This window comes from Aquila chrysaetos, chromosome 6, assembly GCF_900496995.4.
Source record: "Aquila chrysaetos chrysaetos chromosome 6, bAquChr1.4, whole genome shotgun sequence".
In the NCBI taxonomy this organism is placed as follows: domain Eukaryota; kingdom Metazoa; phylum Chordata; class Aves; order Accipitriformes; family Accipitridae; genus Aquila; species Aquila chrysaetos.
In genome coordinates, this window is record NC_044009.1 from 46384578 (window position 1) to 46410817 (window position 26240).

The following is a 26240-nucleotide window of genomic DNA, read 5'->3' on the forward strand; positions in this document are numbered from 1 at the left end:
TATAGCTCCATAAAATATGAAATCTCCATGTCAACCATTTGTTACATTTTTCTGCCTTTAGAAATTAATGGTTAATGTTTTCACTGCATAAATGAAGTTGTATACTACTTGGTTAAGTTAAACTAAGACATTAAGTAAACTAACAGACTGTAGTGTTGTGAGGACTTAAAAGAGACAAGAAAACAGTAAAGCAAAATTCAACTGAAAATAACGATGCCACATCTCCCAGAAGAGAAATACTGAGAAATAATACTGAGGGACAATCCAACATCCAACAGTAGCCTGCAAAGTATTTTTATAAGTGTTCCTTTAAACCATGTAGCTGATTCTGAAAAAAAAGAGATGATTTTAGACAATGGTAAAAGGCAGCTGGTCTTGCATTTAATCACAACATAGACTTGCAGCAACCTATGACCTTTCAAACAAGGGACAGAAAAATTAGATGGAGACAGTAACAGATATGTAAACATGCATCTAGGCTTAGTGCTTCAAAATGGAAGAAAAATCTATTTTCTTCTCTGAAATTTTCTTATTCATAGCTACTATCAAAGATAAGAAACTGAAGAAAAGAAATACACTGAAAAAACAAATCAATCAGTAATCATGGATCAAAAAATAGTAAAAACAAAAGCAAAGTAAAACAAAAGCTCTGGTAACTTAAAAAGGCAATACAAGACAGAAAGCAACAGTGGCATTACACAGAAGGAGAAAGAAAGATTAATAGACAACATAAAAACCAGAACCAAACTCAGTAAAAATGACAAAAATAAGAGTGAATGGGAAAAACAGTTAAACAAAAGTGTAAGAGAAAAGGACCTACTGTTTGTAAAGGGAACTAGGCCTTAAGCTTCATTGTTTCTAAGACTATTCATATCAGACATATAACTAATGATTAGAGATTGTTTTAGATGTGATTAATAGAATGCAGGTGCTTATAAAACAATATGCATAAGTTGCTTATTTGTGCTTTGTGCAGCCCTCACCATGGCTGGCTTAAAACCCAGTCACGCTGAATCAACAGAAAAAGGATCATACATCTTAGACCTAAGACATAAAAATAGATAAGAGTAAGTGATTAACTTTAGAGTAAGATGAATTAATAGAACAACCTGAGTGATTCTCAGAAATTCAAAGGTGATCTTTGATGTGTAAGAAGATAAGTGACTGTGGTGACTGGAGACCTTCTGCCTATGACCACTAACTTCAGAAGAACTGGGACAAGACAATAAGAATCAGTTGAGACAGGAAAATGTATCGGACTTTTGAAACCACTGGAGAATAGAGAACTGAGAGTTCATGGAAGAACACCAAGAACTTATTTTGACAAATCATCAATTGCATATTGTTTTGTAAAATCGTATATATAGAAGGCGTTTTTGAGTCATCTTTCGCCATTCACTGCGGTGGTGGCCCAACTCTGAGTTGTTAATAAAGCAAACCTAGAGAAACCCATAACTGAAAATTCCTTAACACTGTTCTAGCACAAACTAAAATGTGCATGGAAGCAAACATAGACTGAACATATTTTCTCTCATTATATCCGCTTCCGAAAGCTAGAAATGTAACTTGCTTAGACACTCAACTCAAATGGAAATGATACCTTTCATACTACTAATACAGAAGAATTCACCTGATTCAGGCTATCTAGTTGAGGCTAGACAAAGAAAGCTCAACCTCTTCCTCAAGCTCTAAAAGATTCTATTAAAAGACACATTTCCACCCCTCCCCAACACACTGGACTTGCAGACTATAGGGTGGGGGTTTTTTACGTTCAGGCAGGCTGAATGAGATACCACAAAGCGAATTCAGAATAAGGATTTCTGAGAACTTGAGAATTTTGAATTTCAAGGAGGGGGGGATTAAAAAGAAAAAAAAAAAAAAATCTTAGTCTACTGTGATGCACAGATATCTAGACTCAATTTCTGTGCATTCTCATCACTCTTTCCTACTACCATCCTAGAAAGTTAAAGAAATTTGTGTAGAAATTAGACCAAGAATTTAAATATGACTTATATCAGAAACTCCTGGCCCGACAAAGGGCTATACTGTGCCTGGGAATTCTAAACTTTTCTATTTGCTTCCTGCCCAAGAGCTATCATTTCTATGATTCAGCTACTAAAAACTCAGCACACTTTATATACTCTACCTTTCCAGTGAGGAACTGGAGCTAGAACCTTAGAGCTGTGTTCATAAGCTTTGAGAAAAATTTTGATTTGAGCATCTGTTTTTCTAGTCTACTTTGAGGGTGGGAGGAGGGGAATTAACTTCTATGAAGACTGATAAAGTCTTTGAACTAAAAATCTGTTTTAATTAACGAAAAGCTAACTATGTGTTTCTCCTGTGTAGCTTGCCAGAGATCAGAGCCACGGTCAGTGGGGGAAAAAAAAGTACTATTTTGAAGTGCAAGCAACTGACTCGTTCTTATAATAAGAGACACTTGCAGTCAATTCTCTGTAGCCTACTATCCAAAACAATTTTAAACGCTATACAAATTTTTCTTACTCTAGAAAATGACTGCCTAACAAAACAAATAATCTTTCATGAAAACTGATAGCTCTTAAAGCCAAATATGAACTCTGCATATCATGTTACTGCAATCCATTGTTATTTACCTCTTTTTTACTGTGTCTATACTCAGTAAACAATATTAAAAATCACATGCTCCAGAATATATAAATGTAAGTTAATATATTACCTCTAAAACTTATAAAGGTACCATTAAAAAGCAAAAATTATTTATAAATCAACACTGGAGTAAAATACAGATCCTGGTAAATGTACCAATAAGCATTTCAATATTTAGATAAATTTATATATATATATTTCTGCCCCCCCCCCCCCTTCCCGAAAATAGAATTTACAATGGTAATTCACTTGTACCTTATTAGAAAACAAGAAGAAAACATAGCAGGAAACTAGATTACCCCAGTAAAACTGTTTAAGCATACAATTTTAATGAAAAAGCTCACTTCATGAGTGGTAAATATCTCCAAGTCCTTTTTTGCACCCACAAGCAAGATAGCTTAAACAAATTGTTCTGTCAAAGTTTCTAGAAAAAAAAGATACCTGTGTGTCTGAAGGCATCTTTTTTGGATACCATCAACAAAGCAAGCAATGCTAAATAATGATGTTTGGAAATCACATGCTGACAGTTTTTATTATAAAACTTGATAAAGCATTTAGTGACATGGTTTGTACATGTTACCTAGTAGCAAGACAGTTAACTTTCAACCAATAGCATGCTTCTGACTTTTACAGTATATTCAGGTGAGCAAATTGTTTGTAATACAAGACAGATGTCACACACTTCTATAAAGAGAGGATATAAAATAAGAATACACGGTAGAAAGAGACAGTGAGTTCCAAGTACTATGTTAGTGAGGAGCAACAGTAAAAATCATTAATATACAAAGAGAGATGTTGGCTCAAAAGAGATTGTCAGTACAATCAAGCCATTTGCACATCCACCTCTGCATCTTGGATATTTTGCCCAAAACTTCTACCACTTTTTCCAGAGTATTGTGCTTCCACACTGCCACGTCCTCTTCACTAACACCTGACCATTGGCTAGTGGCTTCTCAGTATTGTTTAGGCCTTCATTCTCAAGTCAGCCTCCTCCTGCATACTTCATAGATTTTTACATGGAAGAATAAAATAGGCCTGAAAATTATACTCTGTTGCTCAGAACAACTAAACCCAATAAGCAAGATAATACCTTTACTGTAAGTTTTTCGGTTTATGCCTCTTCACTTGCAATTAGGTTAGCCTGAGCGTTTAGGAAATGGGGATTTGTCCACATCTGCAAACTATGACTAATAACCAGCAAAGAGCAAACAGAATTGTGTAGCTCCACCTCCCAACAACCCCTCCTAAGCCCACTGCTAAGAGTTTATGTTCCTGGAAGGGACAAGTTTGTTGCTTTCTATTTAAGAGACAGTTTAAAGCACATATACAAAAAAATAAATACATATTAATGCTGTTTTTAAAAGCAACTTACACTTTTCCTGAAAGAAAAGCATAAAAATAAAACAGTTTTCAAGGACAGAATTTATGTGCACCCATCTTTTCTGCACATTAATGTTTGAGATTATAAATAAAGAGCAAACATTGTTTCCATCCCTAGGTACCTATCCCCAAGTGCACTTCTGACGAATAATCTCTAGTAAGGAATAAGCAGCCATGCAGTTATTTACCTTTAAGGCGTGTGTGTGAGCTAAAAGGTATCTTAGCATATGTTGAACTATACAATGCCTTGTTGGCTCTCAAATTATTATTTCCTAGAAAAGTGTTACACAGTCTCTGCTAGTCTAGACAGTGCCTTCGGAGCATCTGAAAAAGCCTTTGATTCATCTACTAATGAATCAAAAGCACAAATCACAACAGCATATTTATTTTATGCTCCAGGAAAAGGCGAGGGAATCAATAGCTTACTCCCAGCCCCTTCCATGCAAGAAATAAAAGTTTGTTCTACTAATAAATCTGTTTTCACGCTGGGTGCTTGTCTAACCTAAGATAATATTAATTGAATCTCTTCAGCCAACAATAGAGCACTTTGTCTACACCAGTTTCCTGCCACTACAGCAAAGCGTGGATTAACTGATGACTGCAAAGGGAGTGCGTAGCCTGAGGGAGAGAAGAAAGAAGAGCTGAGATGCACATATTGCTTACTTCAAGTCCTATGTTTATATATTTTTAAAACTAGAAAAGACACTTCTATGGAAAAGTACTGAAAGAAGGCTTAAATCATTACGGAGTACACAAAAGGGAAACACTTGGCTGAGCCAAGGGCTGACAAACTAATAAGAAAATTCAGCTACAAGCAGCAGAGGCTCTTGTTCTCTGTTTTGGGACAGAAAGAAAATTGGATTTGCTTGAGCAAGGGACAGATTTAAAAACATACTCCTCAGGAAAGTTTGATTTAATACATTTTACTTTATATAGAGGCTGGCTGAGAGTGTGCACACAATTCCTCAATTTGACCCAGCTAACATATAGAATTTGCTATGTCAAGGAATGAGATTTCTTGCGATCATTACGGAAATACTTTCATACCCATGCCACAGTAAAACCATCAGTGCCACATTACTCAACAGTCTTTTGTTAGTGAAAGGTTTCAAGAAAAGAAAACAACATAAAGCCCATAACCCTAATGAAAATAATATAATTCCCTCCTTGACAGAGACTCATTAGCCTAGGTATTCCAAACCTTTTTACACGCTTATTGCAGGCAATTGCTACTTCTCAAACAAAAAGAAGAAAGAAATGTCTGATTAAACTTTATCTAGTCCTACAGTTAAGCTGCTTCCTGAGGAACCTCTATATTGTATAAAAAGCTGCAAAAGATTATGCTACTTCCAAATACATCCACTAGCCTACACTAATTAACATTAAAGAAACTATACACATTTAACGTCTTCTGTTATTTCACTATTTGTATATACAAATGCACCTCAACTGCATAGTATATAAAACTCACTTTCCCTTATTAGAATCAGATCAACAGAGATACAGTAGCAAGGGGCTTTGGATTTATTAAATTCAACTCTAACGTAGACTTTGCTGTCTATTCTATCAAAGTCTTAGTGATCGATTAAAACTGTATGCATTCATTCTCACAGGCACACTGTGCAGCAGGAAAGTGCCTAATATGACCAGTGGTCACAGAGAAGTTAATACCAATACAGCATAAAGCTTTTTAAATCTCAGGCTTGCACGTTAATGGCTGGGCTCATTTTTCTACTCTGCTACCTAGTCTGGCAGCATAAAATAGATGGCTTGCTTCACTCCCTGAAGACAGCAGCTATAATTGCTGAAGGTTTTTGGCCAAATGAATAGAATTAAAGCGAAAAACTTCACAGGAAATATTAATTGATCAAACGTTCCATATAATTGCAAGAACTGATGATAAACATTTCCTTTCCAATTTTTCACCTTTAGAGAAAGAGAGACACATTTCTTTTCTCCTGCAAAAAATCATGAACTTTAGCAAGCAACCCCCTTAGACCTTAAGTCTCTTGTTCCGAGCAAGATGATGACATGACCAGAAACTAACTTCATGCTTCTTTAAAACCTAAGCTAAAACAATTTCATTTGTGCCAGACCTCTAAAACATCATTACTTTCCAAAAGAACAACATACAGTAGTTTCATGGCTTTAGGTTGAAATTGCCTAAATCTTCTAAAATTTATAAACGTGGAAACAGCATTCTCCTTCGCTCTCCTTTGCCCCTGTAACTCAGTAACAGGCTCTTACTCAGCAAAGTATTTCCAGCCTCTGCTGCATAAACTATTTTTCTGATTTATCAGGTACTTAATTGTTGAATGCCTAGTCTATCAGCTGCTGCACTTGCTAACTGAGCACTCTGCAATGCTGCTTCTGCTCTGCTATTGCAGCTCAGTGAGATCCAGAACACCCTGATTACATACCAGAATTGTACCAAGTTTAAAATAGAATATCACACAGATGCATCAAGATCTGTTAGTCATTCTCTTAACAGCTCTACCACGCCATTAAGAACTAAAGAAACAAAAGTGAATTAACTTATTTTAAGAATTCTCTATTAAGATGAAAAAAAGGATGGTCCTACTGATATCAACCTCCTCTTACATGAGGAGATCTTTCCTATTACAATCCCCTTTTGCATAATGCATTATTAAACATTTCTTCATCCTCTGGGGGAAAAAACAAATCAACCCCTCATGTTAAACCACATTATCTTACAGTTTAAGAAAGATTTCTGTAATATAACTCACCTAAGAACTGCTGGTATTGCACAGCCTTTGTAAAAATTAATTTATGTTTATCTAAAATAATTTTTAGCATATGATACAATAAGGATTTTACCTGCCACTTCTCTGAAGTGCAAATATGATGCCTTTCTCCTGAAAAGGAAGCAGTTTCTTTCTCAGTCTTTCAGGTAGAAAGGACAGCTTAGCATTGACATTTTCTGCATAAGAAGCTTCAAGTGTAGGTGTTTCCTGGAATGTACTAGCCATGTTGAACCTAAGGGAAACAAAACCAAAAAAAGATGTCTTACTTAAGACAGGTCTGCAATACATTACAAAATAAAGCTTCATGGAACAATAATAATCACTCCATCTTGAAATATTCAATATCTACACAACTTTTCTGAAGTCTTGAGAATTCTCCCTAGAAAGCATAAAATAATGCAGATGATGGAGGAAGAGTCCACCACCTCAGTATCAATAAAATATTCTAACTATTCCAGTATGAAGAGGTCAGCATGTATCAATTCCTCAATGCTATGAAATAGTTATTTAAGAAAGTCCCCTGTTCATGGATGAAAGTTATTGCCCATTCAAACACAGCTTACTTTTAGACAATGAAATATGACTCTTTCAGTAAAGATTTTTCAGAGAAGTTACAGGAAAAAAAGGTTATTTAAACTTCTGATGATGGAACTAACAGTCCTCTAAAATTTTTAATCCTAAGAATTAAATCAGGAAAAAAGGGCAAATACAGCCAGTGGGGGGACGGAAAAAAAAAAAAAAAAAAAAAAAAGAGTAAGGAACTTTATTCCCCTCAGAAAGAAACAATCTTAAACCACAGAATTAATCAATGAAAATTCTCATACTGTGCTTCAGACTAAAAATGTGGATTCTTCATTCATTTTTGTCCAAGGGGACAGGGTCAGAGAAAAACCACTAGCTTTTGTTCTCCTATAACTTCAACAGACTTTAAACAAACAAATGGATAAAAAGCTTAGTAGCAGTGCACTAACTACACATAAGGAAAGCAACAAACCTTTACATCAAAGCATTACCTAATTATTTTGGATTCATGGCCTGTGTGAAGAGCAGGATTACTTTAATGATCATAGGAACAAAGAGTATCAGCCAAAATATGTACTGTTAACAGTAGATATTGTACCACCACGTTTGATAGCAAAATTCTGGACATGTTGCACTCAGTTTTTTTGATACTGACATATTTCTGAAGCAACTTGGAAGAAGTTAGATATGATCTGGTGGGATGAACCATTATATTCACAAGAAGAAATGTGCTGAACTAAACAGTCATTCACTTCAAGGATCTGCAGGACTAACCCACCCGTTTTTCCACACTGACTGGTTACAAAGTAAGATAGACCTGGGGACAATGCCAATGGTTAAAGTAATCAACATAATAAAGCATGATCATTCAAAACAGAGTTTGCAACAGTTTTCTTCTATTGTCAGGGAGTACAGGTGAGGAGGTAAAACAGATTGATTCAGATGAAACTATAAGCCACAGAGAAAGAACAGCACCTCTGTATTCCTAAAGAATTCCATTTATGAAATTTTAGCTACAAAACTCGATGTACGCTCTTCCAGCTGAAGTTACATTCTCTTCAGCAAAGAGAATCTAGCTGTCACTGCACTACTGCACTGTGTCAACCTATCTACAGCCCAAGCTGAAAGAGCCTGGGCTTTTGTTCTAGCACAACTCCACAAACATCTAACGCTCCATCTTCCACGGGCCTACGTTAGACTAAAACTGAGAAATCCTTCCATTGGGATGGGGAGGGTGTTCGTTCCTACTGGAAGTTCTCCAAGACGGTGGGATGTCCCCGGCCCCCGAGAGCCCCTCTCCATGGTGCTTACCCCGCTGGCGGCGCACGGAGCCCCTGGCCGTGGTGCTGCAGGATGCGGGGCGGAGGTGCGGGAGTGGGATTCGCTCACCCCCTGCTGTACTCCTCTCAGCCGGCTCCTGGCCTGTCTGACAGTTAGTATCGTCTTAAAATCGGGCAGGTCCAAAGGAAAAGGGAAAGAAAAGAGGCCTAGAGGGCACTGCAAAAATAAGTTGTTGGGAAGTTGCCACTTTTGGAGGGAAAAAAAAAAAAAAATTGGCACTGTCAGTACTGTTGACAAAAATGTCTGTAACTGGACCACCCCCCCCCCAAACCCACAAAACCCCCACAAAACCCAAATGAAAAAAAGGACCACTGCCTCCCAAAACAGAAAAAAAAAAGGCGGGGGGGGGGGGGGGGAAGGACCTGATCATTCTGAAATCCACTGAACTGTTGTAGAACCCTAGAAAAACGAAGATTTTGGAGTATCCTGTCACCGGCATCACCAGTCAGTCTGAGGACATTCAGACAGACAGAAAATGAGTAAGTGCTTTTTTTGGTTATATGATGAATTATAGGCATACCTATTAAGATACGCATCACAGACATTCAGAGAACCGGAAAGAAAATGCTGCAGACGAGCCTACGGTCAAGTTCTATGAGATTGTCATCATGAAAGTATTGAACAGGGTAACATTGCAGAACTGCTGCACATAGCATCTGTTGCCATTTGTACAACGAAGTGGTGTGTAACCACAACCATTTTGATGTACTATTCTGCTGGACAATGAGGGGGGTGGGGGAAGTGAATTTAAATTTAAAATATCGAGCAACACTCGAGGCATAAGGGCTATATTTACCATTGCTATGGATTTTGTTCTATTTTGTATTAAATTACTTAGCTGCTAGAGAATCTATTTTAAGAAACATATTCTTGAAGAGTTATCCTTTGTCCCACATATTAACCCCTGGAAATATTATTGCACATGTATGAAAACAACGATCCTAACTGGAATCATAGATATGTGTGTGCATGTATATGCACACACTTAAGGACTTCTGTATGAACATGGTTTCAACGCTGGTCTCAAAAACATGTAACTCAAGGGTCTGAACACCTGATGTTACTCACTGGATGAGTGCAAGTGATTCACACAGCAACAAGAACTCCACAGCTGCAGAGAGGCTGCTGTTGTGCTTCCAATAACACGATCAAGGTACAGAAAGCCCAGTTCTCAAGTAAGTCTGGTACTATCAACAGAGAGACAGGATCTTTTCTCCCTAGATTCATATCAGGTCATGCACTCAACATGCTAACCTAACAAGAGACAAGCCTAGTGCTGCTAAACCTCCTCCTGACACACACTTCTGACTAAAGACCTTCTAGAACATAACTCGTCCAAAGATAGAGGGACACATTCTGAATGTCAGCAAAATGACCAGTTACAGAGAAAGGAAGTCCTGATTTCTTTTGCAAACCAGACATTCTGTGTCATCTAGGTGTGATTGCACAATTAACTATGGCTTCCCCCACACACTTTTATAAGCGGAATCTCTCTCATATCTTTAAAGAAACCATATTTTTCTATCTTGGGCCTCTGGAACTTTCCACAGCAGATAAAAGTACTATGATCAGTACCAACGCTCTTTGATACGTGTCCATCACTGAATTTTGCTTAACAGAAGAAGGAAAGCCTCTGGCTTGCCCGGTATACCCAAGAGATGCATTTCACAGAAAAGAAGTCATAAAGCTCTGGTAAATACCCACTTCATCTCTTAGTTGAGCAAACAGAAATGTTTCAGCTCTAACTGTTGGGAAAGCAATCATAATCACTTCAATAGTTCTATCACAATATTTTCCCCAGAGTATTTTTTTTTTGTCTTTTTAGAAGTTGATTAAGGTACTTCAAGACTGCTGGCAAAAAACAAACACTAAACATTTCTGTAGAGCCAACCTTAAAAAAGTATGCTGCAGGATTGGTGGACCCAACAAACCTGTTCAACACTCAGTTCTGTGATTCACCCCTAAAGAAAATTTCTGACTCATTTTCTGGGATGATCTTCTGTTCTATAAAAGCAGAGAAAATTAGATACTTCTGATCAGCTTGCTACATAGCTTGTTGTGAGTGACACTATGAGAATGAAACGTTAACATAATTAACTTTCTGTTGAACTAGATTATGACAAGATTCTTTCACTGAAACACTGAATAAAAACCATGCAGTTTCAGAAGCATAAATCTGAATTAGAGGAGGCACATATGATTCATCAGTACACAGCGATACTACCATAAAAAATGTTTCTGCATCAGTCACTAATAAGGCAAAAACTGACTTTGCAGATATATCTTAAAAAGCAGCAACACAGAAAGCACTAACTACCACATATGTACAAGTTTGTTTTTTTTTCTCTAGGTGAATAATTAAAGAAATGAATGGTGAATAATTATAGAATAGGTGTATAATTAAAGAAGTCCACATACAGTGAACAATGACTATTATAAAAACATATACAATGACTAGCGTGAGCGCAAGACGAGACAGCGATATTGATTGTACATTACTAAACCTTTCACGCATCGCTCCTTGGAAAGGCAAAGTAGTGTGCATAATTACATTACCCAAATACTCTCCTAATTATCTACCCTATTATTTTAACTTGGACTACAAGCTTTCAAAGATGGCCTTTGCCGTCTGCTGTGCATATATAACCTACCGCTCTCGTGGTTGATTACTATCGAGTTCACGGCAAGTAAAAAAATACCTCAGGTAAAATATTTGATGCTCAAGATATGATTGCCTGAGAACATGCACTTCAGAATGAAGTTTTAAGAACTTGGATAACTAAAATGCACTTTTTTTTTTTAAAGCAACACTTACATAGTTCTTCCCCAAACCTCTTAAGTTTACTACAATTATTGTGAACATGCACTTTTTAATGATCATACAAAGATTCATACCCTGAAGATTCAAAGATGTCTGTCACAATTTCTGACTAAACAGCAGTGACAGAAATCCATATTCAGTCTATATTCATACCTGCAACACTATTTTATGATATCCAAAGCTATAGAAGGCACTATGAAAGGTATATTGACCCCATGAAAGATTTATTTTGGTTGTGTAGAAAATGAGAAAGAACAGTGATGAAAAAAGACAGAGAAAGAAATTAATTCCACCAAATTGCCTTTTATTGATTTGCTAACATAATAATTATACTGAGAATCGATGTCTTACTTGTGTGTAATGACTTTGACAGTGGTGGTCATTTATATTTTGTTTTGAGACAGATCAATTATGTACACCACTGTAGTAACGTTGACAAATAAAAATAGCCTTTTTTAAAAGAAAAAAAGAATTTAGTCAGTGTAGCAAAAGACCAGTTTGTGTCTGTTTTTCTACCCACTGCAGATTCGGAAGCTCTAAAGAGAGAAAAATTAGTGCATGTTTTCTCTAACTACAATTTTTCATTTGTTTCTGTGTGCTTAATACATTGTAATATGCATCCCATCAACCTTACCACATCTCTAGATCACAAGCTCTGGAACTTCAGTTTTCTCAGACAAAACAGACTTAAAATGTTTGGTGTGGAGACCTAACTTCTCACTCAGAGTACATTCAGCTACAGCAGTTTTATGAGTAAAAAAATAAAAACTGTACGGTATTTCCTCAAGTGTTTTAAAGGAAATCAAGGATGAAATAGCTGAATTACTAAACCCATTAACTTTTAATCTAAAATTGCTTTAGTATCTCAGGACTAGCTAGTGGTAAACGATCCCAACTTTTAAAAGCAAGAACAGGGAAGACTCATCGAACTACAGCATGATTCACTTACAGGGCATAAAAATCAGTAAAAAATTATGAAGTGCAGAACTTGTGAACACCAGGATAAATGCGCCTATTTGGTGGGAGTCAACATGTCTTTTGGAAAGGTAAGTCTTATCTTTCAAGTCTGCTGAAGTTTTTTTGAAGGGGATCTACAACAATGCACCTATAAACTGGTTGGTGCAGTCCACTATTTTTCAAAATCAATTAAATTAAAACAGAGTAAGTTTTATAAACATATTTGTACAGTAATTATAATTTCTAGGAAAACTTCTGAGGAAATCCCTCAAACTTTTAAGAAAACTGAGCTGTCACGTGAAAAAATTGCACTGAAACTTTTTTTAAATACAAGCAAGTAGACTGTTCATATATGAGAGAAACAACATCAGCAATATTTCAAAGGAATCTGCTCCAACTTCTATTATGTTCAATGAATTCATAAATGATCTGGAAAAGTAAGTAACCACCAAAGGATAAGGGCAGTGTAAATACTAGTAAAATAAAATAAAATTTAAAACCAAAAAAATCTGGAATTCTTTCTGTCACTACTGCTGCTGCTATACTGCATTTCACTACAGACACTTATCCTTCCAGAGGTATGTATTGAGACCCAACTGGTTGAGGATATTACCCCAGGTGATACGTTTCTTTATTGGCAGGTTGGGTACAAGACTGACGAGAACTTCAAGGACTGACTACTTAAGTTTTGCAAGAGCTGCTTGTCAACACAAGCTGGTACCATAATATAAACCCACCATTTATTTTTACAGGCCACTAAGTATAGCTTTTTAACGCAGCTCAGCAGCAGATGCCTAAAACAAGTGAGCATTTCCATCAAGAGTTTGCTTCATAAACTTCCTCTTGATGGTCCTAACTGCTCCATGACTGTATGTTCAATAAAATTTAATAGGGAATTCAAGGCTCTAAGAAAATGAGGGGACCTTGGCTGATTGATTCATCAACCATTCTTCCACCAGCGGAATAATAAAGAACTGAAAAACTACCCAAGTCTTCAGGATACAGCCTTTTATAAAACGCTACAAGAAAAACCAATCAGACAGCACACAGGACATCACAAAGCTCTGTAGCAAACAACAGTTTTTCTGCAGGCCGGCGTACTGGGCTTGAGGAAAACCTTAATACCTGCCTCGGGGCAAGGTTTTTTTGACTGACGCAATTTCCTGTACACAGCAGCGTCCTGCAAAAGCAGGACTACCCGAGCACGTGCTGTGATAACCCAGCAGCAGCAGCCAGGGCAAACAGAACTAGCGAGACCTTTTGGCACAAACGCGGCCTGAGAAAGAACAAGAGTCACGGGGAAGCTCGTCCCCTTACAACGACCGAGTCCCCACGCGGGGCACCCCCCGACGCGGCTCACTGCGCAGCCCCTCACCGCGTGACACCCCGTCAGGCGAGGCCTAGGCCGCCCCTCACAACCGCTGCCCGCCTCCTCACAGGCCCCCGCAAAGGAACAGGCTGGAAGCGGCCCCTCCCGCTCCCCGCTACCCTGAGGGGCCGCTCAAGGGCCAGGGCCACCACGCCAGGTCAGGCCGAGCCGGACCGGACCAGGCCCCGCCGCTCCACTCACGGCCCCGACCGCCGCCGCCCCGCACCTTCGCGGGCTCCGGGCTCAAACCGCCGCCGCCGCCGCCCGGAAATGACGCACAACCTAACGGGGGGGGGGGGGGGGCGCAAACACGCACGCACCCGCGCGCTTCCCGCCGGGCGCGCGGCGCTTCCGGGCCCGGCGATCGTTTTTTTCTTTATATTTTTTGTGTTGTGTTTTTTATTTTTTTTTGTTCACCCCCCCCCCCCTCGCCCCCGCTTCCCCGGGAGCGAGTTAAACGGCACGTTCCTGCCTGGCGGTGCCTCGTAGCGGCCCCTGCTTCGCTCGGATGGTGCGCGGGGGAGAAGGGGAGGGCTGAGGGAGCCGGAGGGGACGGAAAGGGGGAAGGAAAGCGGCGCGGTTACCTCACGGCAGAGGCCGCTCTGAGAGGGGCGGGCGGGCGGGCTGGTTGGCTGGGAGGAGAGGGTGGCAGGCGCCGGGTATGGCGTTAAGGGCCGGGCTAAGCGAGGGGCCCGCTGGACGGGCAGCGCCGCCGGCTCTAGAGGTTGGCGGAAGGAGCGGCTGAGGGCTGGAGCCAGGCCGAAGGGCCCGGAGGGCGAAAGGGTGCGCGGCCAAGCCGCGACTTGCAGCTCCCGCCCTGCCCTGCGCCGGCCCTCTCGGGGGCGAGGGGCTCTCGGTGTGCCTGCCGGGGGCGGGGGGCACCCGGCGGGGTTGGGGTGCTGCTGCTCGGGATGGACCGCATCCCAGGCGGCAGCGGACCTGCTCGGGCGCGTTACGGTGAAGGGAGGGCTGCCGTCGCCGCCCGGGGGAGGGGAGCCAAGGGAGAGGGGACACCCGGGCTGTCATTAGCCGCCGGAGCGGCCCGTCTTGCGCGCCGCCGCGCTGCCAGTGGCCGTCGGCTGCCCACCGTGGGCGGGCGTTGCGGTACCGGTCTCCGCGCCAAGGCGGGGTTCTTGTTGGTGGTCACGCCCGTCTGTCAAGGCGGCGGCGCGCACCGATTGGCCGCTGTCTTTCGGGCGGGCTTGCGCCCGCGTATGCGCTGAGAGGCACCACTCACCGGCAGCGCCGGGGGAGGGCGGCGCGCCGCTAATTGGCCCTCGCGGCCGTTAATCATTAGCATTCCGCGCGGCTACTGGCGGCGGTGGCGCGGCGGGGCGGGTCTTTCTCCCCGCCGCGGCAGCAGGAGGAACCCGGGCGGCTGTCGGGGCTGGCGATGGGGTTAAGCGCCCCTCGTGTGTGAGCCCGCCGCCGCCGCGCCGGCCCCAGCCCGCCGGCCGCGCCGCCGCGGTAAGAAGCCCGTCGCCCCGCCGGGGAAGGCGCCTCTGCGGGCGGGGGAGCGGCGGCGGTGGTGGCGGTGGCGGGGCCGCGCATTCCGCTGAGGAGAGCGGGAGGCGGGGGGGGGCGGTCGGCCGCGCCCGCAGTGCGGAGAGCGGGGGGCAGCCGCTGAGGGAAGGCGGCCGCGGGCGGGGGGAGGGGCGCGTGCCGCGGCCGTTGGGGCCGGGTGGCGGCGGGGGCCGGCTGCACCTGCACGCCGGGGGAGCGGGGGGGGTGTCCCGGTCCGGCGGGGAAAGGCTGGCCCCGTTTCCCTTCCCTAATATAGGCAGGGCTGGCCGCCGGCGGAGCGGGGCACGGCACGGCATGGTATGGCACGGCGGCCCGGAGCTACGCTCCCGCGCCGCCCCGCCCCGCCCCGCCGTGGGGCCGCCGGTCGGCCCCGGGGCTGCGCCCTCGGCCTTGCGCCGGCCCGGCCTGGCCTGGGGTCTGTCCCGGCCGCGCCGTCGCGGTTACTTGTTGGGAGGGATGTTGGTCCCTGGGCAGTCGCCCTCTCTGGGAGCCGAGGGTAGGGAGCGGGTTCGTGGCCCTCGGAGCCCTCCGAGCCCTTCAGGCCGTGGGCTTTAGGGGTGCCGAGCGTTGCGGGGGTGGGTTTTTAGGGGTTTAGCACCTCGGGTTAGCAGTAGTTGTTTGCAAGCGTGCTGCGCTCGTATCGGCCATCGTGGGTTCCTATTTAGACCTCCCCTTATGTCGTCTGGGGGGCAAATGTTATGTTCGTGCTGCCTGTGATAGTGCTGGAAGAGGGTTGTTAATCTATTATGTTCTTATTTTTTTTCTTTTTTCTGTCGCATGTTGGACAATTCTGCATGTGGATATATCTAGCATGCTATAATCCAAAGTGTAAGTAGAATCGAGAGCAAACTGTGTCACAGCCTGTTTTTTACAGTCTCTTTTAATAACGTTTTTAAATGAGTTTTCAGCACTAAAGAAGGGTTTCACTTTATGAGCCAGACAGAAAAAGAAGTGAGGCATGGCTATTTCTTACATAGAGTCTAAGAAGAATTCAGATTATTCACACTTGGAGATGTGCACAAATTCTATTTTTTGTAATTAAGCCTGTAGTACAAGAAACACGTCGGTAGATTTGTGTGATCTCTATAGGAAGCTGGATTAGGACGGTGATGGAAAAAAAAAACAAAATGAGCGATGGATACTTTGTTTAGTGTGCATTGTCAGAAAATGTAATCTACAAAAGTGTGTGTGGCTCTTTTTTTTTTTAATTGTTTTAATTTTTAATATTGATGCCCTTTTTTCATTAGCCTGAAATTAGGGAGATCTTGTGTGCCTAATGCAGAATAGGGAATGTTTTGGGATTTTTCTTTCTCTTACAGAGTGCCTGACACTAGCCTTTTCTGCATCGAGGCATTAACTTGCAATTTGCAACGGTGTTACTTTCTCATGTCTTGTCTTCTACAAGGAGCGTTGTACTCGAGACTCGCATTTTGGTTGAATACTAAGCAGAGGACATGATCATGGCAATCTTACAGTGCAGAATTTCTTGTGAATATTAGATTAGGAATGCGTCTTTATTGTTGAAGTGAAAGCAACAAAAATGAAGTTCTGAAATTATTTTTCAAAAGGTTTTACTCCAACAATTTGCTATTCAGGAGAAAGAAATGGCAGCGGAAATGTGTTTTCTTCGACAGTCTTCCATTGTTTGTTACAAATGATAATGTTATTGGCAGGCAGCTAATATTAAACATTTGTTTTACAGTAATACTGTGATGTCGAGGATTTAAGTGTTTCTTAGAAAATCTGTAATTTATAGCTTGCACTCCTCAATCAAAAAAAAAAAAAAAGCCCCAATGGTAAAGATAATATTAAGTCTTGTGTCTTTTAAATCTTGGAAGGTCAAAAATGTAGTACTTGTAACTGCATTGCTCACTATCGCTAGGTCACTTTTTATTTTACAAAACTCTAGATTGCTATCAAGATCAACTACTACTTTTCTCAGGAGTAAAAATGGGTTTGACTAAATACCAGTCATTTTTAGAGGTGTGCAGTGTACTGGGTTACTTTTGTTAGCAGTTTTCCAGAAACTATTTGTTAAAGATTTGGGAAGGGTGAGTTACTCAATCTGTTGCAGTGGTCCTCTGATTTTTTTTTTTTTTTTTGTGTACGTGTGTGTATGGAGGAGTAAAGAAGAAGAATCTGAGGAGAATGATGCTACTACTTTCCTCTTTCTTGTCTTAAGCGTAATTCTGTCTATGCTTTTTTTCTTATGTGTATTAAGCTTTTGTTTTTCATTTCTTCTCATGTTTCAGAATATTTGCCATACATCATAGTCTTACTTGTTTTATACTACTTGCTTAAAGTCTGTCTGTGAAACTGCTTCAAAGTAGCTGTATGTTCTAGGTGAAGTGCTTTAGGTATAGCTCTGGGTATGAAACACAAATATCACGGATTTGTGTTTTATTCAGTTGAAAGGTGCTGTCAGTTTCCTCCAGTAGCCTAGGTTAATTTAAGTTTGTATATCTTTGTATCACCATTTTCACACATTTACTTTTCCCCAGAGTTAATTTGACTGAGAAACGTAGTGCCACATCTTTTAAAATATGATGATACGTTTAAAGTTTCAAGGTGCTGTGTTCTAGGCTTTTAAAAGTAGTTGATACAGTTGCATTTTTTTGGACTCTTTGGGAAAAATGGGACTTTTGACAGCATGTTCATAAAGAGTGGGTTGTCAGATAACATTAATGGAGCAATATAAACTTTGAATTGGCTGCAGTGTAGCATACACTGAATTTTTAAAAACCTTTTAATATATATTTACAGCATTATTCAGTTTTGGTGAGCTAGGCAGCTCTTACACTATAACTTTTACTACCTGCATAAAAATAGCAACAACTTTGGATGTCCTGATTGGTGATGGCCAATAAATTTACTATTAAAGTGTATAGGCTCTGAAATTTTCCAGCATACTCTAATTCTTATTTCATAGATATGAACATAGTTAAGCAATCGCCAGTAAAAATAAGATAGTGTAATTCATGGGCGTGACATCTAAGGAGCTTTCATAGAAGTGGTAGAGTATTCTGTAATCCTGGCACTACTAGGTTGGAAGGACTGCAGGAGTGTTGGGGTTTGGGAGCCCAGTTAAGCTTTTGGTGGCATTTTTCCCATGTACATTCCACCTAGTAATGGCTAGATAGGAATGACCCAAGGGCTTTTGTTAAACGCTGGCATTCCAAATTGAGCCTCTTAGTAATGGAAAGAAGAGTCGTTTGGCAATGCAAGACCTGAATAATAAGGTCATTCACACCGTACTCTTTAGGCAAGTAGAATCTATGTGAATGCCTTAATATGGTGTTTACTCTGGATGATAGGTAGCATCTATGCAAGCCCATTAAAGTAGGTTTTGGGTGTTTCTTTGTTTCTTTGTTGGCTTTTCTTTGAAGTGGAGGACTGATGTGCTGTATAACAATGTTAAGAGATTTTTTGAAAGCGGAATTGAAAAGCTCTGTTTCTAGGAGGTGATAAATCAGCAACAGATCATGATTAAGTATGGTTGGGACAATTGTACTTTCAGCCTGCCTATAATCTTATTTTGATTTCATAACTTTTTGAAGGAGTGCTTTAGAGGAAATAATGTCTGAAACCAGATTTATGGAAGCTCAGCTGCCTTAATTACAGAACAGCCTCCACTGCTACTGTTGTGCATAAGTTAGTCTCCTGCAGTTTAATGTATGTATTATGAGAATCCTGTCAACGTGTCATTTTATGGTATGAACTCTTCTCCAATATATAGAATTAAGTTTCCAAGAATATTATCTTTGGTTATTGTATATTTGTATCCAGGCTGCTGAAGCAAACTGTAGATTTGAAGAGCATGGCTGTGGGATGCTTATTCAAGGGTTTCTTTTCTATTCTTTATCTTGGATCTCTGGAAGGGAATGGGGAATTATGTCTCTGCAGCCATCGGTTTCTGCATAAATGTTTATATACTGCGTTGTTCACCTGTCTTTGTTCATCTGCTGCTAAGTTTTTTCTGTTCTTTTATCTCTTTCCCAACATCAATTCTTGTTATTCTTTAATCTATAACTCAAAAATTTATGTATAAAATGGAATTTTGCCCTTTAATGCTCTCAACTATCTCCCCTGGCCTCACCACTATCTCCCCTGGCCTCACCCCAGGCTTATTTGTTAACAAGTTTGTGCTGCCATTTATTAAAGGTCTTTGTCCAGTCGTGTTTAGAATGGTCTGAAGGCTGAAGCTTGTCAAGACAAACATCTTAAATATTGTTAAAGCTATGGCTAAATAGCATAGCATAGTTAGTTGCCTCTTCATTTTGAAAGCATAGTTTTGGATAACTTCCATAACCAGATCAAAAAATAACCTCTAAAAGGTGTAGATGTGGAAGATGTCATTGATGGATTTGGTTTAGCTGACCATTCTTAGCAAAGATCCGGTGCTGAGTTTTGTATTTTTCTAAAAAATGTTTTGTATGATCAGCTAGCAGTTAACCTACCACAATTGTTTTGAAGAAGTATGTTCGTAGCTAAGTGAGGTGTAATAGGTTTCTGTTAGTGTCAAACTAAACCATTTTACTTTACCTTGCGGTGAAGCAGGATATAAATAGTTGTGCTCCTTGTAAATATCTGCCTTTGTGAAAGAGGCCATCATGTTGACATATCCTTAGCTTTTTGTTCATGCCCCCTATCACCCCTCTGATCTGTTAAATGAGCTGTTATTGTGAGGAGTTTCCGAACGTTTCACTTTCAGCTGTGTAAGATGTAGGTCTCTTATTGTATCAAATTGAAACATATATAAGGAGACTCACAGGAGCAGTTTAACTGGCAGATGGAGGAAATGGTAACTGGAAGTGAGATCAGTGACTTCTTTAGTGCAGCTGAATCTAGAAAAGGCTGTTGGTGTGCAGCTGGTGAGTGAAGTTTGAACTAATTCGAGTGCTTCTGCCAACAGCAGATTGAGGAGTGTTCTCACAGTCCTTTTTGATGTCAGAGCTTTGGGCATAAAAACCTCCTGCTGGTGGTGAGTAGCTGGGAGCAGTTGCATCATTGGCCGGCATGCTGGATCCACAAGAAGATTTCCATCTGTTTTCATATTCTAAGTGAGCTCAGAAGAATTCGGTATGTTCTTGTGGAGATGCAGTAGGAGTTTTGAGAGGCATTGGAAAATTTTTGACCCTTATAACTTAGGCTTTGATCAAATGTTCAGGTTTTGTGCCCAAATGATGCAGTAGCAAAATTAGTAAAATCAGTTCGTGGCGAATTCTTGTCCATGTTATCACAGTGTGATTTGGATCATTTCAACAGAAGGTAGAGTAAAAAGCCTGTTTCCTTTAAAGCATTGTAAATCCCTCTATCTTTTGGATGAAAAGCTATACATTTCGAGTTCAATGTGCTCTGTAGGTCTTTAAAGAGTAAAACTTGCTGCCAGGATTAGATTCTTTTTCCTCCCTTTCTATTATAATCTATTGAATCTATTCCATAACTTAAAGCAGGAACTGAACCCTTGCCAGTTTCTGTCTTCCCTTAAAAGTAGCTTGATTGGTTAGCATAGCTCCATAGAATGTCAGTACCTTGACTCAAAATAAAACTTGGCTTGTCTTTTTGAGTTGATGCATCCTTATCCTTCTTACACTTGGGAAGCCAGGCTATTCCTGAACAAGAACTTTCACCTAATGGCTTTCAAAGGGAAAACCAAGGGGAACTGACTAGTTTTCTTGTGTTAATGACAGTTGCATATACTTCAGTGGAAGAAACTGTGGTAAAATGAATAATTGGACACCCATAGTATCTGCTGATAGTAGTTCTACTGTTAGAATTGACAGTAATGAATCTTTGATTTTTACTTGCGATGAAGTTTATAAATTGTTAGTCTCCTAGTTTAGGTGTTGTAGTTTCTTTTTTGTTTCAAGCACATCAAAGTGATCTTTAATGTATTTTCATTGCAAATAATCTTTAAAAAGGATTCTAGGCATGTGTTTCGTTGCATGTTGTATTATTCTCATGAAAAAATAAATACTCTTTCAAGGTTTTAAAGCTGCACCACAAGCCAGTACCAGTATTGCTCCAAGGTGTCATCCTTGTGGTATGGATTGGGAGGAGGCAGAGAACATGCAAAGTCTATTAAATGACTTTATGGAGGCTGCCATAGGAGTACTAATGCCTTCTGGTTAGACTTGTGGTCTAGTAAATGGATGTGAATCTTTCACACAAACTATTGTGTTAATTTATAAAAATGTTATGATTTTCATCCTAATGCTTTGTGTGGTAACACTACACAGGTCCTGTTTCCCTTTCTGTTTTCAAATAGTGGCTTCTGGAGAGGAACACCTGTATTTATGTGGACATTCTTGTTACTGGGAGAAGCAACTGAGTCCAGACTGAGCTTAGCTAGTAATGATTTAAATACAGAAGAGCTTTCATCCAGTGTAATAAGTAATACCATGTTTTGACTAAGATCTCTAAGCTCTGAATGGTACCTGTAGACAAAATTCTTAAAGCAGTAATATGAACAGAATAAATGACGTTACTGGGCTAACCCAGTTATTGCAATGTATGATATTCCAACAGTTGACTGTTCATCATTAGGCACGATGACATACCATTAGTTGCTACTTAATCTTGTCTTTACTGACACTGTAAAGTTTAATTTGAAAAGCACAAAGAGCAATAGTCCTTATTAAGACTTGCATATCAAAATGGTAGTGAAAGCTGTCCCAGCACAGAATATAATCAGCTTTTTGTCTGGCCTTTTCTGCTGAAATATTGGACGATGTTAGAAGCTGGATTTCTGTGTCTATCATCCTTGGTCTACAGCGGTGTGAAGGCTTAAAATTACAACATTCCATAAAGATCAAGAAATGTGTAGGTATTCTTTTAGTATCTCTTTTTCTTGTCCTGACTTCCAATATGGAACGAAATATAGGCTAATTTTAAGCAGGAAACAGTTTAGCCCATTTTTAACATGTGGAATAATTGGGAGTGGGAGACCTTGAATAGATTTTTCATCTGTGATCAGACAATGTGAATTCAGGCATATTTTAGATCAGTGGTGACAATTCTAAAGCCTGTTGCTTGACTGAGATCAGAGTGATCTGATGGGGTTCTTGGTTGTCCGGCTAAATATCTTGTCTCCCTGTGCTGCTTCAGAGAGGCAGCAGAGGCTCTTGTAGATCTGTGTCATATCTGGGCAGCTGACTTGCTCTTGATATGACAAGTAAGAAAGTCCTCATGCATGAAGTTAACAGGCATTCAGCTTTAATACTGCTCATAATTTATTAACCTCGGGACTCTTATGTTTGCAGTATCAGTAGTTGTTTTCTACATTCATATTTTATTCACATGTGCATATGCTGCAGTTACAAGGTTATAATGGGAGTGATTCTAGAACTTTTAAACTATGTTTGAATTCAGAATGCCAATGTACTACATATAGGTTAAATGTAGGCGTGACTACTATAAGGAGGATGGATTCTCTCACGTGTTTGATGTTATGAGATAGATTTCTGTAGAAAATGTTGGAGGACATAAAATTGATATAAACTGTTCTTTGAAATTTTTAGAAATAAAGTACAAGTAAGTAGACTTTCTCTGGTTTCTTTTAATTTTAAGGAAAAATTCTTGCTAATCCTAAGAAGGCTTCTTACCAGGCTAATTGAAAGTAAAGTTGGATGAACAAAAGATTTTCAGTTGGTTCCCACTGAACCTAGGCCATCCAGGTACTCTGGTATTAAATAGCAGTAATTATCTGTAACATAATGGAATGTTCGTGGACAAGTATGCAACTTAATGCACTGTACACTGCATGAATGTGCCTGTAGACTGCAGGGAGAGACTCTGTGGGTCATTTAGTCCAGTCCCTTCTTCTTACAGGAAATAATCCTTTCATAACTGTGTCAAACTTTATCTTAATTAAATTTCTAGCTGTCTTCTTTCTTGCTGAATAGCAGTTGTAAAATCTGGTTCTGTGATGTCTCCTGGTCTCCAGCCTGGCTGACTGTGGCAAACTTAGAGGCACGTGGTTTTGTGGCAACATTTTCCTCTTGCTTAAGTAGCTCTTATACCCACCTGTTATTTACTACAGCCATATGTGCCATCTAATAAAGAACTGTCCTGTTCAGTCTGTATTTTGATTAAGCTAGATGGGCTTTTTCAATCTCGCCTTCAGCTACCTTGTTTTTAGAGTGAAATTATGTTTTCCATACAAGTTTTTACCAGTGCAAATACCATCTTCCATATAAGGTCTCACCAGGGCTCTATTAGAATGGCTTGTATGCCTCTAGCTTTTCTGAGAATAACTTGAATGGTAGGTACATCTTACTGCATTTACCTTTTTCAAGGCTACATTGCATTGTGAGCTTAGTCACAGAATCAATACTCATCTTAGGATTGGTTAACTATTTCCCTTCCATCTTGGTTCTGTTGGATGACTAATTGGTTTAAGAATTTCCATCATTGGTAACAGTCAGTACTGTTACCAGTATCCTTAAGATCATCTCTTTGCCCCTGCTGGTGGTACTTCCCACAGCTGTGATCCAAAGATTTTAGCATTACATCTCACATAGTAGGACTGAAATGAAACAAATCTCCATTGCTAACCCCTTGCCCGTTTTCCCCTCACTGCTTTACTCATTTGTCCCCTCTTTTAATCTACTCCTTGTTATAATACCTTTTGTTAGTAAGCCTTCTAATTACTAAAATAATTTGTTAGTCTCCATTGTCTCTACTTTATCCATTTCCTGTATAATACCACATACAATTCAGATAGATTAGGCCTACTCCATTTGTTTTTCCTAAGAAATATTATTTTATTAAATAGAGCTGTTTGGTGTAATCTCTGTTACACATGTTTTCCTGTCAGCTAATTTTCCATTGACTTTGGTGCCTTTTATTCATTTTTTTTCCTCTAAAATTTGTTCAAAAGCCAGGCATACGGTTGTTTTTTTTCCATATGTTTGGTTCTGTGCTTGTCATTCTAACATCAAATTAAACCATCATGTATTTTGTACTGTTGCAAAAAAAATCTCTGCTTTGGGACTTCTGATCTGATGAGATAGTTCTAATTTTCTGTAGTTAGTGGGTATGCTGTTTTCAGCATTTACATTGTGAATCTTGTTCTTCTTTTGAATGTACTCTTTCAAATTCAATTTCACATGTGCTGTAGTGATTTTCTTGTGTTCTTGTTCTTTTTCTATTTGTATGGATGATGAATTTTTTGTTAGCAAGTTCTGACTCAGACGGGTAACTTGTGTTTCTGACTTCCAAGGCTTACCTTTTGGTTGGTCAGCCTGGTTTGGGGAGGCTTTTGTGTGTGTGTGTGTGTGTGTGTGTGTGTGTTTGGTTTCTTGCTTCCTCTGCATTTATTCATCCAGCTAAATTTGTGGTTAATTCTTTTAAAGGGCTCTCCTCCCTTCCCAGCCCCTTCTCCCTCTGCCTTAGGGAATCTGTAGTGAGGGCAAGTTCCACATGTGTTTTAGAGAAGATTCCTTAAGTAATCTACACAGATAACATTGTTAAATACTACATAAAATTCGTCAATATCTTTTCATATATATTATTGTAACTGTATATTGTATATCTGTATAAGAAAATGATACATCAAGGACAGCCTGATTATCCTCAATCCCTGGGTTGTTGTAGTCTGAGGCTATATCGAAGTCCCTGTCTTGGATAGCCTATAAAGTAAAGCCTTTTGGTCAGAGAAATGCAGGCTTATAATAATTATTAATACCTATTCTATTAATTATTAATAATCCTTTGCTTGAATATTCTGACTATATGACAGAGATTCTTAAGGATTGACTATTCAGTGGTTGAGCAGTGTTAAAGTCAGCGATCTTGAAGGTCTTTTCCAACCTAAATGATTCTATGATTCTGTAAGGGTTGTCAGACATTGGAATAGGCTGCCCAGGGAAGTGGTTGTGTCACCATTCCTGGAGGTATTGAAAAAGCACGTAGACAAGGCACTTCAGAACATGGTTTGGTGGGCATCGTTGATGGTTGGACTCGATGATCTTGAAGGTCTTTTCCAACCTAAATGATTCTATGATTCTAAAGTTTGCTGTCTCTTTAAACCATCTCCGTTCCTTATCCCACATTTGGTATCACAGAGAATGACTGTAGGACTGATTTTTTGGTCTGGTCACACTTCCTATGTTAGGCAAAGCATAATACAAGTTGTAAACAAACTCCCTCAAAATATGAAAAATCTCATTTCCAGCAAGATTTTCTTTCCTGTTCTCTTAAGCTTTCAAAACCTTTCTGCCCCCAAACTTGGGTGGGTATGCGTGTGTGCAGCTTGGGAGAGGTGCATTCAGTATTTGCATTTTGAGGGTGGGTTTTCTTCTCCTGTCAAATTTGCAATGGCTTGGTCATGCAGTCTTTGAGGTATTTTTGAAGAAAACAATGGTGCTTACTTTTAATTTCTCTCATGTATTTCTACTTGTCTCTAAACTTTTTTTCCAGAAACTTTTCAAATAAATTCACCAAGTTCTAATGCACCGTATTAGTTTCTCATCTAAACTTCAAGATGTAAGAGTTACAGGGATCCTTCAGAATATAAACTTGCTGGTGGCAGTATTTATCCTATGTTCATACCTTTTTTAAATGAAAAAAAAAAATCCATCATGCTATAAACCAAATCTTCATTAAGTTTACTTTTCCTTCCTCCCTCTCCTCTAAAGAGAGATACAGTGTTTGATCCTGGTAAGTTGTGGGTTTTTTGTTTTTTTTTTAATGCGTAGCCCTCTTGTTTCGGTTATTATATGATGAAAGAGGAGGATATGCCATCACAAAAAAATTGGTACTTAGTGTAAATGTTAGCATTGCTTCCTTGACTGAACCCTCTACATCTTAAGAAGATGAAATATTGTTGAAAGGTATGAGTACCAAGGTGGCAGAAAATGATGCTCCATGTTTTTTCAGTTGGGGAAAGGAAGAATCAGCTCTTTATCTCCCTTGTGCTTGGGTCCAGACAATT

General features: G+C 40.0%; 2 protein-coding genes across 34 annotated transcripts in view; one reads left to right on the plus strand and one right to left on the minus strand.

Moving 5' to 3' along the window:
- The window catches only part of ZRANB3 (zinc finger RANBP2-type containing 3), a 54587-nt gene extending 39805 nt beyond the window's left edge, over positions 1–14782 (minus strand). For 3 of the 13 annotated variants that reach the window (XM_041124423.1, XM_030019331.2, XM_041124421.1), the window contains exon 1: positions 6844–7002. In XM_041124423.1, coding sequence (XP_040980357.1) covers positions 6844–6995 — 152 coding nt within the window. In that variant the 5' untranslated portion in view covers positions 6996–7002. Of the gene's footprint in view, positions 1–6843; positions 7005–7783; positions 7800–8603; positions 8715–13566; positions 13971–14006; positions 14067–14364 lie in introns of those variants that run through there. The other 10 variants (XM_041124419.1, XM_030019325.2, XM_030019322.2 and 7 more) reach the window with 10 other exon arrangements.
- A 337-nt stretch (positions 14783–15119) lies between these two features.
- R3HDM1 (R3H domain containing 1) overlaps positions 15120–26240 on the plus strand; it is a 92840-nt gene continuing 81719 nt past the window's right edge. For 12 of the 21 annotated variants that reach the window (XM_030019295.2, XM_030019310.2, XM_030019301.2 and 9 more), the window contains exons 1-2: positions 15121–15247; positions 16115–16132. The gene's annotated coding sequence lies outside the window, so the exon portion shown is untranslated. Of the gene's footprint in view, positions 15248–16114; positions 16133–22873; positions 22981–26240 lie in introns of those variants that run through there. The other 9 variants (XM_030019317.2, XM_030019319.2, XM_030019320.2 and 6 more) reach the window with 4 other exon arrangements.